This window comes from Sparus aurata, chromosome 14 (assembly GCF_900880675.1).
Source record: "Sparus aurata chromosome 14, fSpaAur1.1, whole genome shotgun sequence".
In the NCBI taxonomy this organism is placed as follows: Eukaryota; Metazoa; Chordata; class Actinopteri; order Spariformes; family Sparidae; genus Sparus; species Sparus aurata.
In genome coordinates this window covers 17,601,505-17,619,760 of record NC_044200.1, presented here as the reverse complement: position 1 = coordinate 17,619,760, position 18,256 = coordinate 17,601,505, and the positions used below count along the sequence as shown (strand labels likewise).

Here is an 18,256-nt window from a genome sequence, read left to right as displayed (position 1 = left end):
CAGCGCAGCTTCAGTTTGGAGAAGTAGAGAGCCACTCCAGCCCAGAGGCTCAGCTTTCTACTGCAGTGAACGGGGTTCAGCAAAAAAGCGAAATTAACCACCTAAAACAAGGCTCACCTAAAATTTTTTACATCAGGTCAAGTGTACGTTGTAAAGGTAAAATACACACCGCTTTACATCGCCGTCAGACGGCGCTTTCTTTTGGCACTACATTTTCTCAACCGCAGAACCCCCGTATCCCTACGCACTAGCGTAACTGGTCAACAGCTGATCTGCGAGCGGTGGAATACAGCGCGAGGCCCTGCTGCTGGACGAGAGGTTTACTTTCGATAAAAACGAAACTTATCTCTCCGTATCCTTCCGCATTAGCGCTCATGCGTAGGGATACGGAGGTTCTGCGGTTGAGAAAATGTAGTGCCAAAAGAAAGCGCCGTCTGACGAATGCCACGCAGCTAGTTTGGCAAATGAGAGTTGATATATCACAGCTGCTCTGTAGTTGTTAGCAGTGCTGGCTCAGGCGTGTGTGAGCTGACCAATCAAAGGAAACGAAGTATTCGGGAGGGGGGACCCTTAAAGAGACAGGAGCTAAAACAGAGCATTTCAACCTTTTCTAGTAGCAACCCAAAATAAAATGATGAACCTGGAAATTAGCATTAATATGTCACCTTTAGTTAGTAAAAGTGACAGCAGGCTACAGAGGGGAGGAGATGGCTGTGTCGGAGCCCGTCTCCGTTACCAGTTTGTGTGGCGGCTAATCCGTTAATCAAGGCTGTTCAATCTGGGCTAACGGGACTGTTAACAGGATTAGTGCATTGATCGGCGCGCACACACAGAAGACACAAACAGCCCAGTCTCTACTAGAGACACACAGCGCCTGATATCCCGTCAAACTACGGTAATAAATTCAACACCAGAGGGTAAGTAACCCTCATCGGACGCCCTCGCCACTCAATGACATCATGGAGAGAGGGAGCAAGAGTGACATCACGATCACTCTGAGGGTTTCTGAGTGGATCTGAATAGAGTTCAAACGAGTGCGTGGTTAGTGCGATGGCAACGAATAGTAACCGGGGAAAGGGGCACAGAAGGGTGCACGCTGTGGTAGCTCAACACTTTCCCTGTCAGTATATACAGCTGCTGGGAATATAATTTAAATGCAAATGGTGTGATACTGCAGTCAAGCATCACAGAGAGAGTGAGAGTCTGTGTTTTAACAATAATGGTCGGTTTGCATTCAGATTCTCACCCGTTCAGGGATAACAATATAATCTTCTTCTCCAGGCGCAGAAACAGCTGTTTTGTGTGTGCGTGTGTGTGTGAGCACACGTCCACGTGCATGTGGATGTTATTTATTCTTTTTTTTCCCGTGGTCGAGTGTGTGTGGGTGACTGCTGCGGCTCTGTGTTGCCATGGCGACAGTTGAACTTGAAGCTGAGGTTGAGGCTTCTACTGTAGTTGAAGTAGATACTGTTGCATAAGGCAAAGTGTAACACGCCGATACACACACAGATACGCACCGTGCCAGGCAGTTGCTGTGCTTCTTCTGGAGTGTGTGAATATTTGTGTGTGATGAAACAGCAGCGTGGGGACTGGTGTCACACTACTGGCCCTCAGGAGACAGACTGGGAAAGCAGCAGAAGCATGAGAATGAATATTTTATAAGCGTTACTATGTTAGGCAAAAAATATATTATCTAGGTCATTTTACATACGTTATAGTCTGGGTTAAAGCTTATTTGACTTATGTTACAGGGAAAAAAATCTAAACTAAAATGAGGTAAGAACATACTCTTCTAAAAGGCGTGTTTAGTTGTTACTCTGCCTTACGCCAATAGAAAGTCGGACAAAGTTTCTTAGTCCAAAAAACATTTCTGGAGCGCCACGGCAAAACTGCATTGCAGCATTTTCCTAAACAGCTGAAGTAGATGAGGAATTGTTTTAAAACATTAATTCATTCCACACAGCTTGACTGCTGTACGCCCCTTTTTTAAGCTTCATTGCTAAAAGCGCTAGCATGCACAAGCCTAACTGTGCATCCAGGGTGTGAGTAGCATCTTTTCATATCTATTTTGGATCTTGGGACTTCTTGAGATGTGAAAATGGCCTCGCACAGAGCCATCAAATGTTTTTATTACATTTTAAAACAAGTCCCATCCACATCAGTTGTTTAGAACAATGCTGCAACGCTGTTTTACTGTGCGTGGGAAATTTTTGACTGAATTTTCATGTTGGAATGAACTCATTCTTTAAGGAAATCACGTGTCATTTTCTTTGAACTAGTAAGCGTCCTCTTTTCCTCTGTTCTACAATTTACGTCAATCCTGGATTTATCTATGGATTGGGTTCTCATTAAATCCATTTATCATATTGATTATTTTATGTCAGAAAGTAGTCAAAACTGCTTATCACAACCTTCTAAAGCCTGAGGATAATTTGTGTTATTGCATGTTTTGACATATTGGGTAAAAACTGAAACACATTCAATTTACTATCAGAAAAAAAAGGAGAAAAGCTGCATATCTACTACAAAATGTTTAGTCACAGCTCTAATTTGACCCTTGTGGCTTAAAAAAGCTCTGAGGATGAGGCATGTGGTTAGTTCTGTCACCCTAGTTCATGTAGCAGGGTTCTCCCCAGACGGTGGAACAGCGGCGCTGCGCCGCTATACCACTAGGTCAGCGACGCTGCCACTAAACTCCGCGCGTGACGGTGACGACTGTCTGTCTGTCTGTCTGTCTGTCTGTCTGTCTGTCTGTCTGTCTGTCTGTCTGTCTGTCCTAAAAATTTCTGGGGAGAACCCTGTGTAGTGAAAGTTAACATATTCTTATAATCTTCACTTCATATTGACCCGTGTTTGAAAGCGGACATTCTAAAAAGTTGCAAATTAAGACAAAAACCACATGATCCTAATGCACCAAATTCGGCTCGCCAAAGTCATCCATAGTCCCGACACACATATGGAGGGAGGCAGAGATGCCGTAGTATCACTGACATTGTGTAAAAAGAGAAAGGAGATAGTGAGCTGTGAAAGCCACAGAGGAGGGGAAAGATGAGTAGAAATTGGCGGAGGGAGCACGGGGCGGCCATAATACGCCAATTAGTTCCACTACCCGCTAGTCCCAGCTCTGCTCTCGTTCCCTTTGATCTGTCTAATTTTAACAATTAAAATACATTGTTACCATGCAGAGAGGAACAGCGTAGGACGTAGTTTAACCCGTTGGTGGCTCTTATGTATATTTAACATCCCGCTATTCAAACTATCCTTTCTTTCCCCCCTTATTTACTCCATCATATAAAGAAACCTACATCCCACAGAAAACAACAAGAGGAGGTATGTAGCATTTTTCCGCTTGCTTGATGCATTATGTATCAGTTGTTTACATGCAATTTGCATATATAAACTATTTATTATTATTGTGTTTTGCTGTTTGTGTGCTGAGGTTTACGCACACACGCATAGAGCCGTAGTGCGTCCTACATCACCGTTCTTGTTAGTTTATATTTTTGTGTTTCTCCAGCAGATGTGGGGCAGTGTTGCCGGCGATGATGAAGTATGTGTGTATCCATGCATGTGTGTGTGAGTGTGTTTGCGCTGTAGGGAGAATCATTAGACTCCCAGCAAGGCCTCGCGTTGAGGCTAATTACCACCTTTTTGCCCCGAAGACGCACACAAACACATTCTCTCACACTCGCACACATACCTTTATTGGAGGAACACCAGAGGCAGCCCCATAAAACCAGGCAGCAGCGTGTTGTATACTGAAGTGTGGGTGCCAGAAGGTGCAAACAACATCGCTGCAGAAGGCTGCCATGTTCCAGCTCGTCTCTTTAGAAAAGCCAGTAACTGGCACAGTCAGTGGATGCCTGGTGACCAGAGAAAGAATGAATCCTTTCACTGCAGTCCAAGTGTCTATGTGTGTTTTTGTCTCTTCTTGTGCCTGTGTAATAAGTGCCTGGGGAAATCAACAGACTAGTACAAATTTGCCACAATCTGATATTGTTGGATTTTGAGTTTCATGGCTGTCAGTGCAAAAACTTTCAGCTCACAGTGACAAAGTTTTACCAAATAGTCTCCTTAACAAAGAACCTGGACATCTGATCAGACTTCTGGTTTGTGTTGGGTCTTTATTTTAAGTGTATTAATCCCAGAAATGATAACGGAACAGTATGACGTTCTGAGAAATGATCTCATTAACTTTCTTGCCATGCGTAATATGAAAAGATCCATACCACTTTCATGTCTATACTCTTGGAGTTTGGAGCTAGAGCTATGAGGCAATTAGCTAAGTGTAATAACTAGAAGCAGGGAGAAATGGCGAGCCAAAATTGACCTGTATTCACATCACATGGCGGCCATTTTCCTCTGACATCACGCTCAAGATAGGAATCTGGCAAATCTTTCTGATTGATGATGTATAGTGAATTGATAACCTATTACTCAACGTTAGCACTGAACCACTTTCTAACATTACTATTTGATTACATCTGGTGCATTTCACTTTTAGGCTGAAATGTGTTATACTTCAGATTTAGGTGCCTTTCCTGTCATAATGTGTTATGCAATCAAACAGTAATGTTAGCGAGGAAGTGGTTGATTGCTTACGGTTTATCAAATGTGTTGTTGTCTAGAAATAGACAGCCTGGCTAGCTAGAAAGCTATCTTAGCTCATGGGTTAGGCTTTTTTTCCCAAAGACTTCTACTTTGTGGTGATACAAGGTCATAAATCTAAATTTCTGATTATTGAAATGACAAAAATATGCACTTTGTTTTTTATAAATTGTGTGAAAAGCCCCTGCAGTCCTTAGGCATTATTAATATATTAATAATAAAATAATAATAAAGTTTGGGGATTTGACCACATCAAAACTTTTTTGTGTAATGTTTTTGCTTTCAAGTCTCAAGTCAGGCCAAGTCTCTAATCCAAATCCCATCTCCAGTTCATCCTGATACTTGTCATTCATTTAACTGAAGGAAAAGAACAGAGTAGTGAATTGGAGCCCTAATTAATTTAATCAGTCTTTCCATGTCCGCCTCTCTTTCTGTCTGTGAGTCTCGTACAGGACATGTCAGATGCTGGTATGTGTATAAAGGAATGTAATGTGGTGGGGTTTTTTTTTAACATAACAGCAAAACTAACAGCTTTTACACAGTCGTCCAAGCAATGTCAGTTATGTAATAATGCTAACAACATGATGTATGCATGTGCTCAGGGGCATTTTGTGTCATTATGAACTCATTAGTACTTCTCTGAGTGCTCTGCAGTGCACTCTGCTGTTTTTTTTTCTCTGTGAAACTTGGTATTATCCACCATTTGGGGCTCATGATGATGATGGTAATCTGTTACCTTTAAGCAGTTTTTTTTGCAGATATAATCTCGTTATTATCCAGTCTGAAAGCCTTTTAACTCTTGCTCTCTGTAAAAGCTGTTTTAAATTATGCAAATGAAAGTAAGAGTCATCATTTTTTGAGAGTGCAGCTGCTTTTGACCCAGAATTTGTTGTGCGCCTGCTGAGAACACAGAAATCAGCCATCTTTTTGCATACTGTGCCTTAATGTAGAGCTACAACTGAAGATTTTCATTTTCTGTCAATTGTTGAATATTTTTATTTTTGGTTAATCAATTCATCAAATTTCCGAGAGCCAATTCCCTGATGTCACCAGCTGCCATTAGCTAGCTAGCTAAGTTAGCCATGCAGTTAGTGATCCAGAGTGGGACACGTGACAAGACAGGCTGGGGCTAGCTGGTTAGCATGCTAACTTTAGTAGATATCTCTGCAACACAGCACATAGATTTTTTTGCCATAACATCAGACCTGTTATTTTGATTTTAAAATGTTTGTTTTTTTTAACCAAAACTCGTACACATTGCACCTTTAATGAATGACTCTTGTGCCCAACACACACTATAATGTCCAATATCTGTGTTTTTCATTCAGGTATTGAAGATCAGTCTCATCGGACACAGAAAACGGATCTTGGCCTCATTGGGGGACCGACTACTACACGAAGACACCCCACAAAAACCTCCTCGTGCCATCTCCCTACGGGTGAGTGACTCTAAGAGAGCAGACACCATCCAGAATTAAATTTTTATCAGACAGAGGAAGAAAGCTCAAGTCTCTTCCCAGAGTATTTCTCTGAGGGAGCTACAGCCTCCCCACTGCTGCTGCTGCTGTCCCCACCCAACTTATTACCCAAATCTGTCTGGCAGGCACAAAATGGCCGCCCCACTGCAGATACCTCCCTGCCGCCTTGTCCTGGATACTAATCACAAGGACCTGGCTTTCCTTCTCCCATCGGGGCTTCGCTCTAATGTCCTTATAATTGTCTCTTGCTCTTTGTGCTGCTGAGCCAGGGGAGGCTTTCTGCTTTCTGAGCTGAATGTGTCACGTCAACCTGGTCGATTCTGCTTCTTACTGGACCTTTTCAAACAGTCCAAACTGTCCATCTGAGAGTTGCAGTTATGTACTGAGCTTCAAAAGGGTGAGAAAAATCCACACTGGGATTTTAAAAAGTCTTGGAATGAGAGACTGAACACAGAAAAGCAGCATATCTTCACATCCGAAAAGTTTAAGTGTCAAGAATATGTTTCGTGTTCTCTTGAGTGACTAATCGACTTGTTTAAACCTTTATTTCACTCCATTCATGAAAATTCTTCTTGTAATTGATGCAAAGCGAGTATGACTTAACACCGGGTACAGTAATGTGTTTAAGCAGAGTGAGCAGAGGGCTGAGTTTACACAAACAGCGGCTGACAGCTGAGTTCATTCGGACAAATGGCTCAGGATGAGAGCTGGGATGCAAAGTTTATACACTTCAGCCTCCACAGCCCAGAAATAATTAAGAAAATCATCAGAGAAAAGCCTCCTCTATTGAGACTCCTCTCACATGTGATCAACTCAGAGTGAATTACCTCTCAGGAGGAACAAGATGACCTTTTAACGTGGAAGGTCGTTGCACCATTAACGTATAAAAGTTAATATTCTTTTGGGAATTTTAGTCTCTGCTCAGCTTGAAGAACCTTTTAAATGAACATCGTTTTCCACTCAAAGGATCTTGCTGATGCTTTCACTTAAAGTGACTCTGATCAAGCAGGACTTCAGTGTTGTGTTGAAGGACCTCTAGTAACATGACAGCATCTTTGTCCCCACTTTCACAAAGCTCTTTTAGATACTAATGATCAGCAGTATGACGACACTGTAGATGAAAAATAAAAAGTGACAGTGCACAGTGAACACAACTGCCCTACTTAATGTACTTGCAGCAGTGGCACAGCACATTATAAAATGATGAATGAACCCTCTGTTGCTTCCTTCCACCGCTCCAATCTCATTCCGTCCCAGGAGCCCGGAGGGAACCACACTCCTCCCCAGCTCAGCCCGTCGGTGGGCCAGGCAGCGTACACGGCGGGGGTCCCGGGCGGATCTCTGGACGTGCAGCACCTCATCATGCAGGCGGACGCCCGGCGCAGGCAGCGCAGCAATGACAACTACTTCGACGACGTGCCGCGATCCAAGCTGGAGCGACAGATGGCCCAAGTCAGCATGGTGAGGAAGGGAGGCCAGGTTGGAGGGATGAATGGAGGCAGGGAGAGGGAGAGAGGGATGGACTCAAGGAGAGTATTATGAATGGTTACAGTCAGATCCAGTAAATCTGGTAATATTTCATAATTTTTTTTATGTCAAAAATCTTGTGTAATAGGTAATTGTTTTTTTGGGGAAAAAATTTTGATCTGGCTTAGAACATCAATAAAACCCACACTTGCACTGGTTGACATGTCTTTTTTGAATCAATGATTAGCTTTCAGGCAGTATCACATTTCCAGTCATACTGTGGATAAGAAGTGGACACAGCCACCTCTATGTCACCGAATGGTTTGTTTGCTACCATTTCGAAACCTCAAGATTGGCATTTTAGCCATCGCCATCTTGGTATTTGGGGCCAGACATGGCCATATTTGGACGAGAGGGTGAAGCTGGAAAGAAGTGTCAGCTAACACTAGTACTAGCAAGCCAGTTAGGTTAGTAAGGTGCATCTTTAATGCAATATTAATTCATTAAGATGATAATTTGGCTCAATAAAAACAGGGTTGACACAAAATTGCTCACCCGAAAAATTACTATTTGACATCTTTGAGTCTTTTATGTTAAAAAAGAGATTTTGAGGGTATCCCAAGAAAGCCACGCCCTAAAGCATACCCTGCTTTATAACGTATTTAAATCTAAATGGGACCAATATTTACATATTGAACATCAACATGCTGTGTTGAAGTACTTGACACAAGCGTTTTAGACGATGAACTCAACAGGAAACTGTTTACTGCAGTAATAAGTCAAGTGAAAAGTGGAGTCATTTTCTTATAAGCTCACATACAATCAGACTTCTTTTTGCAACCAGTGTAATCGAATGGTCATTTTATAGAATACAGTTTAAAGGCACTTCTCTTCGACTTCACTTTCAGATCCACAGGCTTGAGTACGTCTTAATCATAAATTAAGTATCTCACTAATTAAATTCTGGTTCCTAACAGCTACAGGATGCGAGCCAAAAGTGTTTTATCTGCCTGTTCGGTTGCTGAAAATCAACCATTAATAATCTGCAGCAGGCCGACCATCTGACACCAGTTTAGAGCTCACATAAAATTTACGAACAGCAACATGAAATTTATGCCTGAAACTTTGTGTGATAAAGTGATAAAATATGCAAACAGCAACCAGACATAAACTACTGCTTTCCGAAGTAAACTGTTTATCTCCAGTCGTCTGTCGCTCGCGTCACAAGATGCAACACTTAATAGTTCTGCATAAACGAGACATACTTCTCAGAATGTTTCGTCTTTTTGAGCCAATTTTATTCCCACCCAAAATTAGAACTTTATGACATCCAATCAGCAACAGCACAATGACTCAGACGCACACACACACTTAGTCTTGTGCAGACATCTTCGGCAGCAGCTGTGTTTTGATTCAGTATGATTAGGGTCTTTCTGTGTCTCTGTGTGAATCACAGAGCTTATCGCTGCAGACTACCACACGCTTATCGTTACCCTGCTGAATCTTAAGTGTGTGTGCGTCAGTGTATTCCCCCCCATTTTTTTTTTTTTTTTTTTTTTAGACGCAACACACTGAGGTGACACTGATGAGTCAGCTGTGCCAGAATAGAAAGATAACAATTATAGAAAGGTGTTCCCAGACTGTCGGCACGTTTTCGTTACCTCATGTTTCATCGTCTGGTTCTTCCTTCGCTTTTTCCCACAAGACAAAAAGTGCAACAACTTCTTTCACATGTTTTGGCCCTTGAAGTAGAGCGTTTAAAACTTTAGGTAACTGAAAATCCAGCCGAGTTCGTCTGCAGGGTCAGAGTTTGTGGGAAAAAAACGTGTGTAATACGATTAAGCTGGTGGAGTTTATGGTAGATTTATTTGGCCAGTGCCTGTTTCTAAAAGCTTATCCCCGGGCTGTTTATTGTGGAGGTGAGATCTTGATCTCCTCTCCGCAACGCCTCACCCACTTTCTGACCGGGATTCCACACACAAGCAATCAGATAGACACACAAATCTACGGTCACGGCATGTGAACGCAGGAAAATCATCTGGTTTCATTTACTGAGGAATGAAAGGCCATAAAACAAGCTTAATTGTTATCCACAGACATTAGAGAAGTATGCAGAGAGGATTCAGCTATTTCCTTTGTGGAAAAGGTGAAAACTAGCTCTTTAGCTCTTAAACTGAGCTAAAGAGTGGGAACATTTAGAAGTCGAGCGTAATTCATCCAAGTTTAATTTCCTCTCTGAAGGCATGTTCATGTTCAGCCAGTACAGCTGTTACATTATGAACTTTTATTTATCAGGCCAACGAGTTATGTCAACATGAGATATACACAGCATAAGCCCCTGATGTTATGAACATCTTATAATCTTGTGTGATTCTGCTTGTGACCTCATGTGCCATTGGTTGTCGCTTCAGGCAGGCGAGTGGTGCGAGCCAATCACGTTGCGTCCGCCCAACGAGGCCACCTCGTCCACCCCGGTGCAGTACTGGCAGCATCACCCCGAGAAGCTGATCTTTCAGTCCTGCGACTACGAAGCCTACGTGAGTCCTTCACCTCACTTCACTCTTGTGTTTGTATTCACAGTTCAAACATAAGTATTTGCATGTAGGTCTGCAACTGATGATTGTTTTCACTATCAATAAAACTGCATATTATTGTCTTTATTTAATAAAATTAATTAGTTAAATTTTGATTTGCAGTCCAAAAGCTAAGGCTGCACAATGGTTAAAGAAAAAAATCATATTGCCATAATTTTTACAGAATTTTGATTGTGATATGATTCATTATGAGCGTGAATGATGATTTTTGCATCAAAATTTTAATTTTCACCTAAAAACACTATTAGAATAACGATGATGTGACATTTGTTGTGGTCAACAACTTATATATCATGTTTTCTGACATCTGGAGAACAAGATTTATAAGCTAGTACGTCATAATAATTCTATTTTGTCACAAATATTGAAATAGATAAGTTGCATTGTGGGTAATGTAGGCACCAGGTTTTGAAAAGGAAGAAGAATGTGTGGAATAAAAAAGGTGGTATCTTTGGTTCTGCTGTATCGATCCTGGTGCATACATTACCCACAATGCAACTTAGCCACTGAGTGACATCACTGGAGGCAATTTATCAGATTAATTTAGCAGTTTCCTCTGGAGCCACAAAAGGCTGCATACTACTTTTTTCACGAGTGCATGAGTACTCCCTAAGACCTGTAAGCAAACTTAAATGTGTAAAATTGGTGGAGTTACTCTTTAACATTTTAATATATTGTGCCTAAAACCCCCCAAAATATTCAATGTACCATCATAGAAAAGTCAGAAGACCAGAAAACATTCACATTTGAGAAGCTGAAACCAATAACCATTAAAAAATACAATTACAAAAAAACCCCTTTTAACTGTTTATCAATAATTGAAATTGTTGAGTTGTCGATTGCGGGCCTGATCAATACACTCCTACGGTAATAATACTAAAGATCAATGAACCTCAGCATCACCTTTCAGTCAGTACTGCACTCAGTTATTCTCAGCGCTTTGACAAATTTAGACCTTTGCCAGTTACATAAAAGGTGTTATATATCCACGTTACCAGGGATACAGCCTTGCACGTCTGATTGGTTATATGCTCGGCATCCAGACTGGAATGATAATCTACTTCAAGCAGGTAAAAAAAAAAGGTGCAGGAAAAGCAATCTGAAGTGCCGTTTGCTCTCAGACACAAAGAAATGGGATGTAATTGCCTATCTCGGAGATACAAGCTCTGATTGGCTGTGGTGAAGACATGAAGTCGACGTGGGATAGATGATAAGTGAGAGAGAGAAGCGGAGAGGATAGTCGGAGAGAGATGGAAACATTTTGAGCAAATGGGACGTGATGCCGAAATCAAATATGAATACAAGCAAGAAAAGATGAGAGAGAGGCAGTGAATAAGAGATAAGTATCTCAAGAGTGTGTCTCCTCGCCTTTTTCTCGTTTCCTCACCTCCAGAAGATTGATATCAACAGCGAGGACCATTAGGCGTCTGACAGTTGTACGACCGCACAGGCGATGTGCTTTGCGGGTATAGTGGAGAGAGTGCAACGGGTGGACTGTCGGGGGAAAATATGGAGGCCCTTTCCCAAAGCCATTTATGACAACATCTCTAATGCTCGCTGTCCCAGGACAACGGGCTCCAGAGAGCTCAGAGAGTGAGATAAATGAGCGGGAGCCACAACAGAGGGGGAAGCAGAGCGCTCAGAATGAACATTGGCAAGCTGGAGGGAGATGGAGAGTGAATAAGAATAAATGAGATGGATAAGACAGTGATGAGGGGAAGAGAGGAACGAGAGGAGGGTATTGTGTTTGTGTTAATAGAGAAAGTTGGATGGTAAAAAGCCAAAAGGATGCATCGACGCTGGTCTCATTTTCATCCCGGGCTCGAAATCAACAAAAGCTCCACTTTTTTCAGCACCAACTCACATGACATCCTAACTTTATTACGTCAGCTTTACAACCAGAGCCTAAAAACGTATTATCTCAAGTTATTACAGATCCATTTCCAGTAAAACCCTGCAGACACTCTAACATCATTACCACGCTCTACATCATTAACAGACAATGTTATCTCAACATCGGCTGTCTGCTCTTTTATATTAATCTAAAAGCCTCTGCAGAAACATCGACTATACAAAATATGACGGAGTTCTTTTTGGTATTGACTTTCAGCATTTTTACCTCCCTTGTGACTAGTGTAGATTTTTCTTTTGAATCTATGAGGAATTATGGCTTTAACTTGGATTACTTATGACACAGCGACATTCGAGCTTAGGATACACCATCTATAGTGTCATCATTAGATGTTTCTATCCTTCTCCTACTTCATTAATTAATATCAAATTTAAATCTAGTCTTATATCATGTAAAAAATATAACATCTAATAGCGTTAAAGGACAGGTTTTAGTCTCTCTTAAAACAACTGTGCTAACAATGAAACAGGTTTGGCTTGATTTCTCACTGTATAAAACACGGAGTAGTCTCCACGACGTCAGCAGAAGGTTTCTGAAGAGCCATTGTGAAGCTCAGTTAAGTGTCTCCAGTCGTCGCCATATTGTCAGTGCCCAGCTTACCTAAAATGGTTAGAGTGAAGGTGGAGTATCAAAACGCTCGATCCACAGGAAACGTATTCAGTCACCGCCGCCCCCCAGCACAGCCCTGGTCGCAGAAACATCGTAGGAGCTGAGGCAGAAACACAGTAGGCGGTGCCTGCTCAGGCCTGTGACAGCTGACCAATTAAAGCACACTGGGCTTAAAGACACAGGTACTGAAACAGGGCATTCCATATAGGTTGAATAGAGCCAGCCTCAAGTGGCTATTTGAGGAACTGCCTCTTTTTTTTTTGTCTAATTTTTCAGCGCCAGAGTTTGCTGCTTGCTATAAACCTGCAAACGAATGACTTTGCCACAAGTCTTGGCTGTACTTTGTTTGTAGTGCAGTTGTGTAGTGCTAAGGTGATGTTCATCTGTGTGTTAGGGTTGTCACGGTGACTGTTCTAGCATGCTGAGGTTAGTACCTAGCCTGGCCTCGAAGCACCACTGTGCTTAAATACAGCCCGACATGGCCGCTAGCATGGCTGCAGACACTGAATTTGAACCAGACCTCATTAAAGATTTTGTTTATGTACACCAACAGCTACTGCCACAGAGCCATGTTAGACAAGACAGCAGCTGGTCTTGAGAAAACTGTAATGCAATTTCCAGGATAAGTGCCAGCATCCCTGCCATAACAGCGATTTAAGACTGTTAGCTTGAATCAAGAAAAAGTATTAACATGCCCAGATGACCTCATTCTGATCCGCCAAGGACTGGACTCTAGTTACAGTCTGTGCGACAAGAAATTAACTCATCAGGAAAAGCAATTTGTGCGAAAGGTTTTGCCTCCATACCCAAATGTATCGCTAATCAAATACAAAATAAATCCTGTGATGCAAAGATTTAATCTTGGAGACGTGTACTGTAGAGTCAAACAGGCGGAGATTAAAAACAAGTGTAAATATTTATCTTCTAATCCACTAAAAGCCTTGTTATGTTCCCACTTTGGAGAATAAGGCCTGTTCCATAAGCAGGAAGGTCACTGCGAGGTGCTGAATGTCACACCCATTAAGTGCTGTAATTTCGACATAAACATTGTCCCTGTAAAACACTGTCACCATTAGTAGCTTCTTTATTAAATCAGATTCTACGTGTGCAGAATGTCTGACCACAAAGTCGCGTCCAGAGACAAGGACCTGCCAGACTCTGGTTTTAATGTCTCTCCAGGAGCCTCTCAAGGTGGATTTAATCACTGCTGTGTGTCTCTGTGTGTATTTAATAAAAGTCCACGTTAGTACAGCCGTCACAGAGAGGTATACTCCATAATAAATTCTATAAATCTAATAAATACACCCATGTCTGTATATTTCGTCAGGGCAATACAAATAATTCAGCTGTACGGGAAAACGAAAAATTGTTTTAATCACTTCGGCAAACCGATGTTTGCATTTATAGGTCAAATATGTCAAACATTTCTTGGTTGAAGCTTCTTATATGTGAAAATTTCAGAAGATTATTGGTGGCATATGTAGAGAACATGACAGTGTACACCCACAATTAAGAGTAAACACCTTTTGGGCTATGATATACCTGAATGTGAATGAGATATATGAAATGGAACAATGGAACTAAAGAGGCGTAGGGAAGAGAATGAACTGCTGGATATATCACAGCAATTCATTTCTAGGATATTTCAAAATATCAACATATACTGTATGTCATATATGGTAATTTGACATAAAACTCGGCCAGCCCACTGGAGTTGCAGAGATTAGGAGTTAACCAGCCATAACTAGACTCACATACGTCTGTATTCTCCTGAGCATTTGTTTGTTTGTCTTTTCACAGTACCTGGGCTCCATGCTGGTGAAGGAGCTGAGAGGGACGGAGTCCACACAAGACGCTTGTGCCAAAATGAGGGTAAAGCACAGCCTAACACGCTCTATTTGTGCTATTGTTTGGAAACCAGCATCATTAACATCTATTGCTGAGGTCTGGGGACACGATGATATTGCTAAAATGAGGTCTGAAACAATAATGAACTGAAAATGAATGCACACGGCTGCACGTTATATTAACATTTTCTCCAGCAGCCCTTACCAGACCTTTAAATCTGGGACACAGTCTCATAACGTGGGTGCCCTCACACTCACTCCAGAACTTAAACAAACTTAAAATATCATGATGGTGGATTAAGTGAATGGAGGGATTTATTTTTTAATATCCCAGCCTGGGTGGCTCAGTAACCCTCCTTTCACCTCAAATCACCTTATCTGCTCCTCTCACTTTGTGTCCTCCTGCTGCTCACACTCTCCGTTTCCTCCTCTCTTTTATTCCTCACTGCTGTTATCTGTCTCCTGCTATCAGGTCTTTTCTTCGTGCTCACTCGCCCTCGCCATATATCACCGTAACACTTGCGCTCTCTCTCTCTCTCTCCTCTGGCCCCTCGGTTCAACGTCCCTCGCTCTCACCCTGTGCTGCTGCAGTGTGAAGATACATTTAATATTCATGAGCAAAGCTTTCTGTTCCTCTCCCCTTCTGCCTCTCTTCTTCTGTCTCGGTATTTCTGTTGCCACATCAGATGGCGTCCTTTTCTTCTTCTTCTTCTCTCCTTCCTCAGTTGGATGCTCCTTTGCTGCACACTAAGGTCGTAATTAAGTGTAATGAGATGCGCGTTGTATCATTATGGATCTTCTTATGCGTCCTCCCTGCCTGTTCCCAGCATCCCTCCTTTCATCTGCCCTTCCATCCTTTCACTGTGGATGTCAAGATCCGAACATCACAGCCTCTAGCTGGGTATCTGCCAGCGAAGCCAGGCAAGCGCTGCCTTTGTCAGCTCTTCAGCGCTACCTGATCCTGACAAGGCCGAAGCGCAGCAGCAGCAGCAACGCGCAAGCGAGCAGCGAGGAAGGAAACGGAACAAAGAAAAAAAACAAAGAGATGGAAAGGATAGCAGAAAGTTGATTTGACGGGGGGGAGGAAGGATGGAGTGTGATAGAAATATGGATATGGAGAGACAGGTGATGAAAGACAAGAAATGAATGCAGGATAGGAGTATCATCTCATGTCAATTTATTTGAATATATTAAAGCTCCTGGCAGGTAGAATGACGGCTTGGAGGGAGAGGCAGAGATCACTGTAAATCACACGATTTTCCGCAGCACCTTGCTGCATAATGAGTTTAAATATAGATAATTGAGATGCATTCAAGTGCCAACATTTAATTAAAAGGAATGATTAAAGATGTATAGTAGTACCCTAATAGACTTGATGGATGCGACGCTGCAGAGGTGTTATTCAGAAGCTGTTGTTTTATGAGGCGCCCGACAACCTTTAACCTTTGAAGATGCTGGAACTGAAGTGATACCAGAAGACTGATGGATTATCTTGTTTACTTCATCCTTTTCTTTATTCATTCAGGTTGTTTGTTTTTCTCATATGTTCCCATACATCCCCAGACATGGATTTAAGTCTTGTACCAAACTAATAGGTTATTAAACTCAGTGGAGATCTCTTACAATCTGAGACTAATTGTCATTTTCAATAATTCACTGAGGCCCATTTTACTGTAGGGTTGATCCGGCATAATTTATTTCATTTACTGAGTTTCCTGAAGGGGAAAGGTATATTTTTATATGTTTCGTCTTTTCCTTTCCTTCTTAAAGTGTACCAGACTGATGCGTTTAAATGTTAAATGCAAGCCTTAGAGGGTTTGGAGCTCCTCTCAATATAGTTTCACAAAGTGGGGCACACAGGGCCCCCAAAAAGCTAAAAATGGCCCCGTTTTAGAATAGTAGCTCATTCCTCTTCGGTGTCTGAAAGTCATTGCCGCCTCTCTCCTCTTTTTGTTGTTTGTTTTTTTGTGCGCTCCAAGAAGTCGACAGAACAGATGAAGAAAGTGCCGACCATCGTGCTCTCCGTGTCCTACAAAGGAGTGAAGTTCATCGACGCCACAAACAAGGTAACGCTCACAACCCCCCGCTTCCTGTGACGCCTACTGTAAATAACACGTGAAAGGTCAGGCTTTTGAACGGGTGTCAGAAACGGCGAGCACAGGCAGCGCTCGGTGAGGTCTTCTTCGACTGCGGCCTGACAGATTTTAAAGTGTACGGTGGAAAAAAAAAATCAATAAGGTGTAAAAGAGGGCAAAAACACAACCAGGAAATCATCAGTATGAAATAGATGAGCTGAGAAGAATCAATAACAAGCTGCTCAGTTCATTAAATCCTTAATGGAATGTTTAAAAAGCTCATAATAAATACCCTCAAGTAATTTCACACGGTTAAACGTCAACTCATTCCTCGTCCAACCAGAGTGACAGCAGAGCGATGGTTGACGAGTGCGAGTCAGGAAAAAAAAAACAACTTTTTCATTTGTGATGTGTAATGAGTTTCTGTCGGCGCAGACACAAACGAGACAATCAGTCTTGTGCATAAGTATAAGACAATCTAATTCACTTCAGGTGGGTAAAAATGGGGCACAGCTAGAAACTATTTTAAGATAATTATAAGCTGCTTGCTTGCAAAAAAAGTATTTATGCACAGCACACACACACAAAGCAGAAGATGAGCATAATTTGCAGATAGTCAGTACATTTAGAGTTCAGTGATTTTCCTCAGGCTACACAGCACAGAGCAGACTTGTGCTGAACAATATGCAGGAAAACAGGCACAGTGCAATCATGTTGACAGGTTTTGTGAGAAGAGTCAGGATTTTAGAAGGAATGGTAAGTTTTCCATTTTATTTTCACAAAAGAACGTGATGCGATTTTTCTGGGGTCTGTAACAAATAAGTATCTTCTCTTAGATCCGGAGAACATTATTTGTAGGCCGAGGCATCTCTGCAAAAGGAATGTTTAATGTTATTATATGGATGAATCGTTAAGTCCTAGCAAAGACTCCAGTCACATGAAATTATGGCTGTCAGCTGGTTAGCAGCCTGGTCAGTGGTCCTGGGCTTCAAAGTCGACACTGTACTTATCCCTGTAGCGTCACTTCTTGAAGCATCCCTCTAGTGCAGTAGTACAGAGTGAGAAAATCTGAGTCAGGAGTGGTTGGGGTGGCTGATTCACAGGACTTTCCCTCTGGAGACCAGGGTTTGCTTCCATTTGTGACAAAGAGTCAAGAGTGATTTGTTGAACGTACGTAAACCTAACCAAAATGTGTCTGTTTGACAATTTAAATGACATTCCCAAAGTAATCTTACGTCTTTCTATGAGAACTGTTCATCAGCAAGCTTCATTTTAAACGTCTTTCGGCACATTGTATATTACGTATTATGACTAACTTGACCGCAAAGCCCTTCACATGCAAAATTGATGCCAGAGGGGTAGGTAGGGTGTCATGATTTGAAGCTAAAGGCAGCGAGAACGTGTTGTGACACTAAACACCAGAATGTGTTGTCTGTTTTTTTTTCACAGTTTCACGTTAGGCTTTTGTCTTCTCCTAGCTCTGCATGGTTACAGAACAGAAAGTGCTGTTACTGCCTCTAGCATGGCCATCAGGCAGTCACAACTCATTTTGCATCGTCTCTCTGCCTGCTTAGAGTCTCTCTGCCCTGAGACTTGCGAAAATCTACAGCTCAGCTTTCTCCAAGTCCTTAGATACCACTAAAACCTATTTACTGAATAGAGAATT

The 18,256-nt window shown here is 42.0% G+C and overlaps 1 protein-coding gene and 1 long non-coding RNA gene across 6 annotated transcripts in view; one reads left to right on the top strand and one right to left on the bottom strand.

Moving 5' to 3' along the window:
• Positions 1-18,256, bottom strand: part of LOC115595173 (uncharacterized) — a 60,468-nt gene that overhangs the window by 15,100 nt on the left and 27,112 nt on the right. The window lies entirely within an intron of this gene.
• anks1b (ankyrin repeat and sterile alpha motif domain containing 1B) overlaps positions 1-18,256 on the top strand; it is a 242,117-nt gene that overhangs the window by 213,257 nt on the left and 10,604 nt on the right. For 3 of the 5 annotated variants that reach the window (XM_030439332.1, XM_030439327.1, XM_030439331.1), the window contains 5 exons: positions 5,937-6,047; positions 7,344-7,547; positions 9,965-10,090; positions 14,469-14,540; positions 16,495-16,581. In XM_030439332.1, the coding sequence (XP_030295192.1) occupies positions 5,937-6,047; positions 7,344-7,547; positions 9,965-10,090; positions 14,469-14,540; positions 16,495-16,581 (600 nt within the window). The remainder of the gene's footprint in view (positions 1-5,936; positions 6,048-7,343; positions 7,548-9,964; positions 10,091-14,468; positions 14,541-16,494; positions 16,582-18,256) is intronic. The other 2 variants (XM_030439329.1, XM_030439330.1) reach the window with 2 other exon arrangements.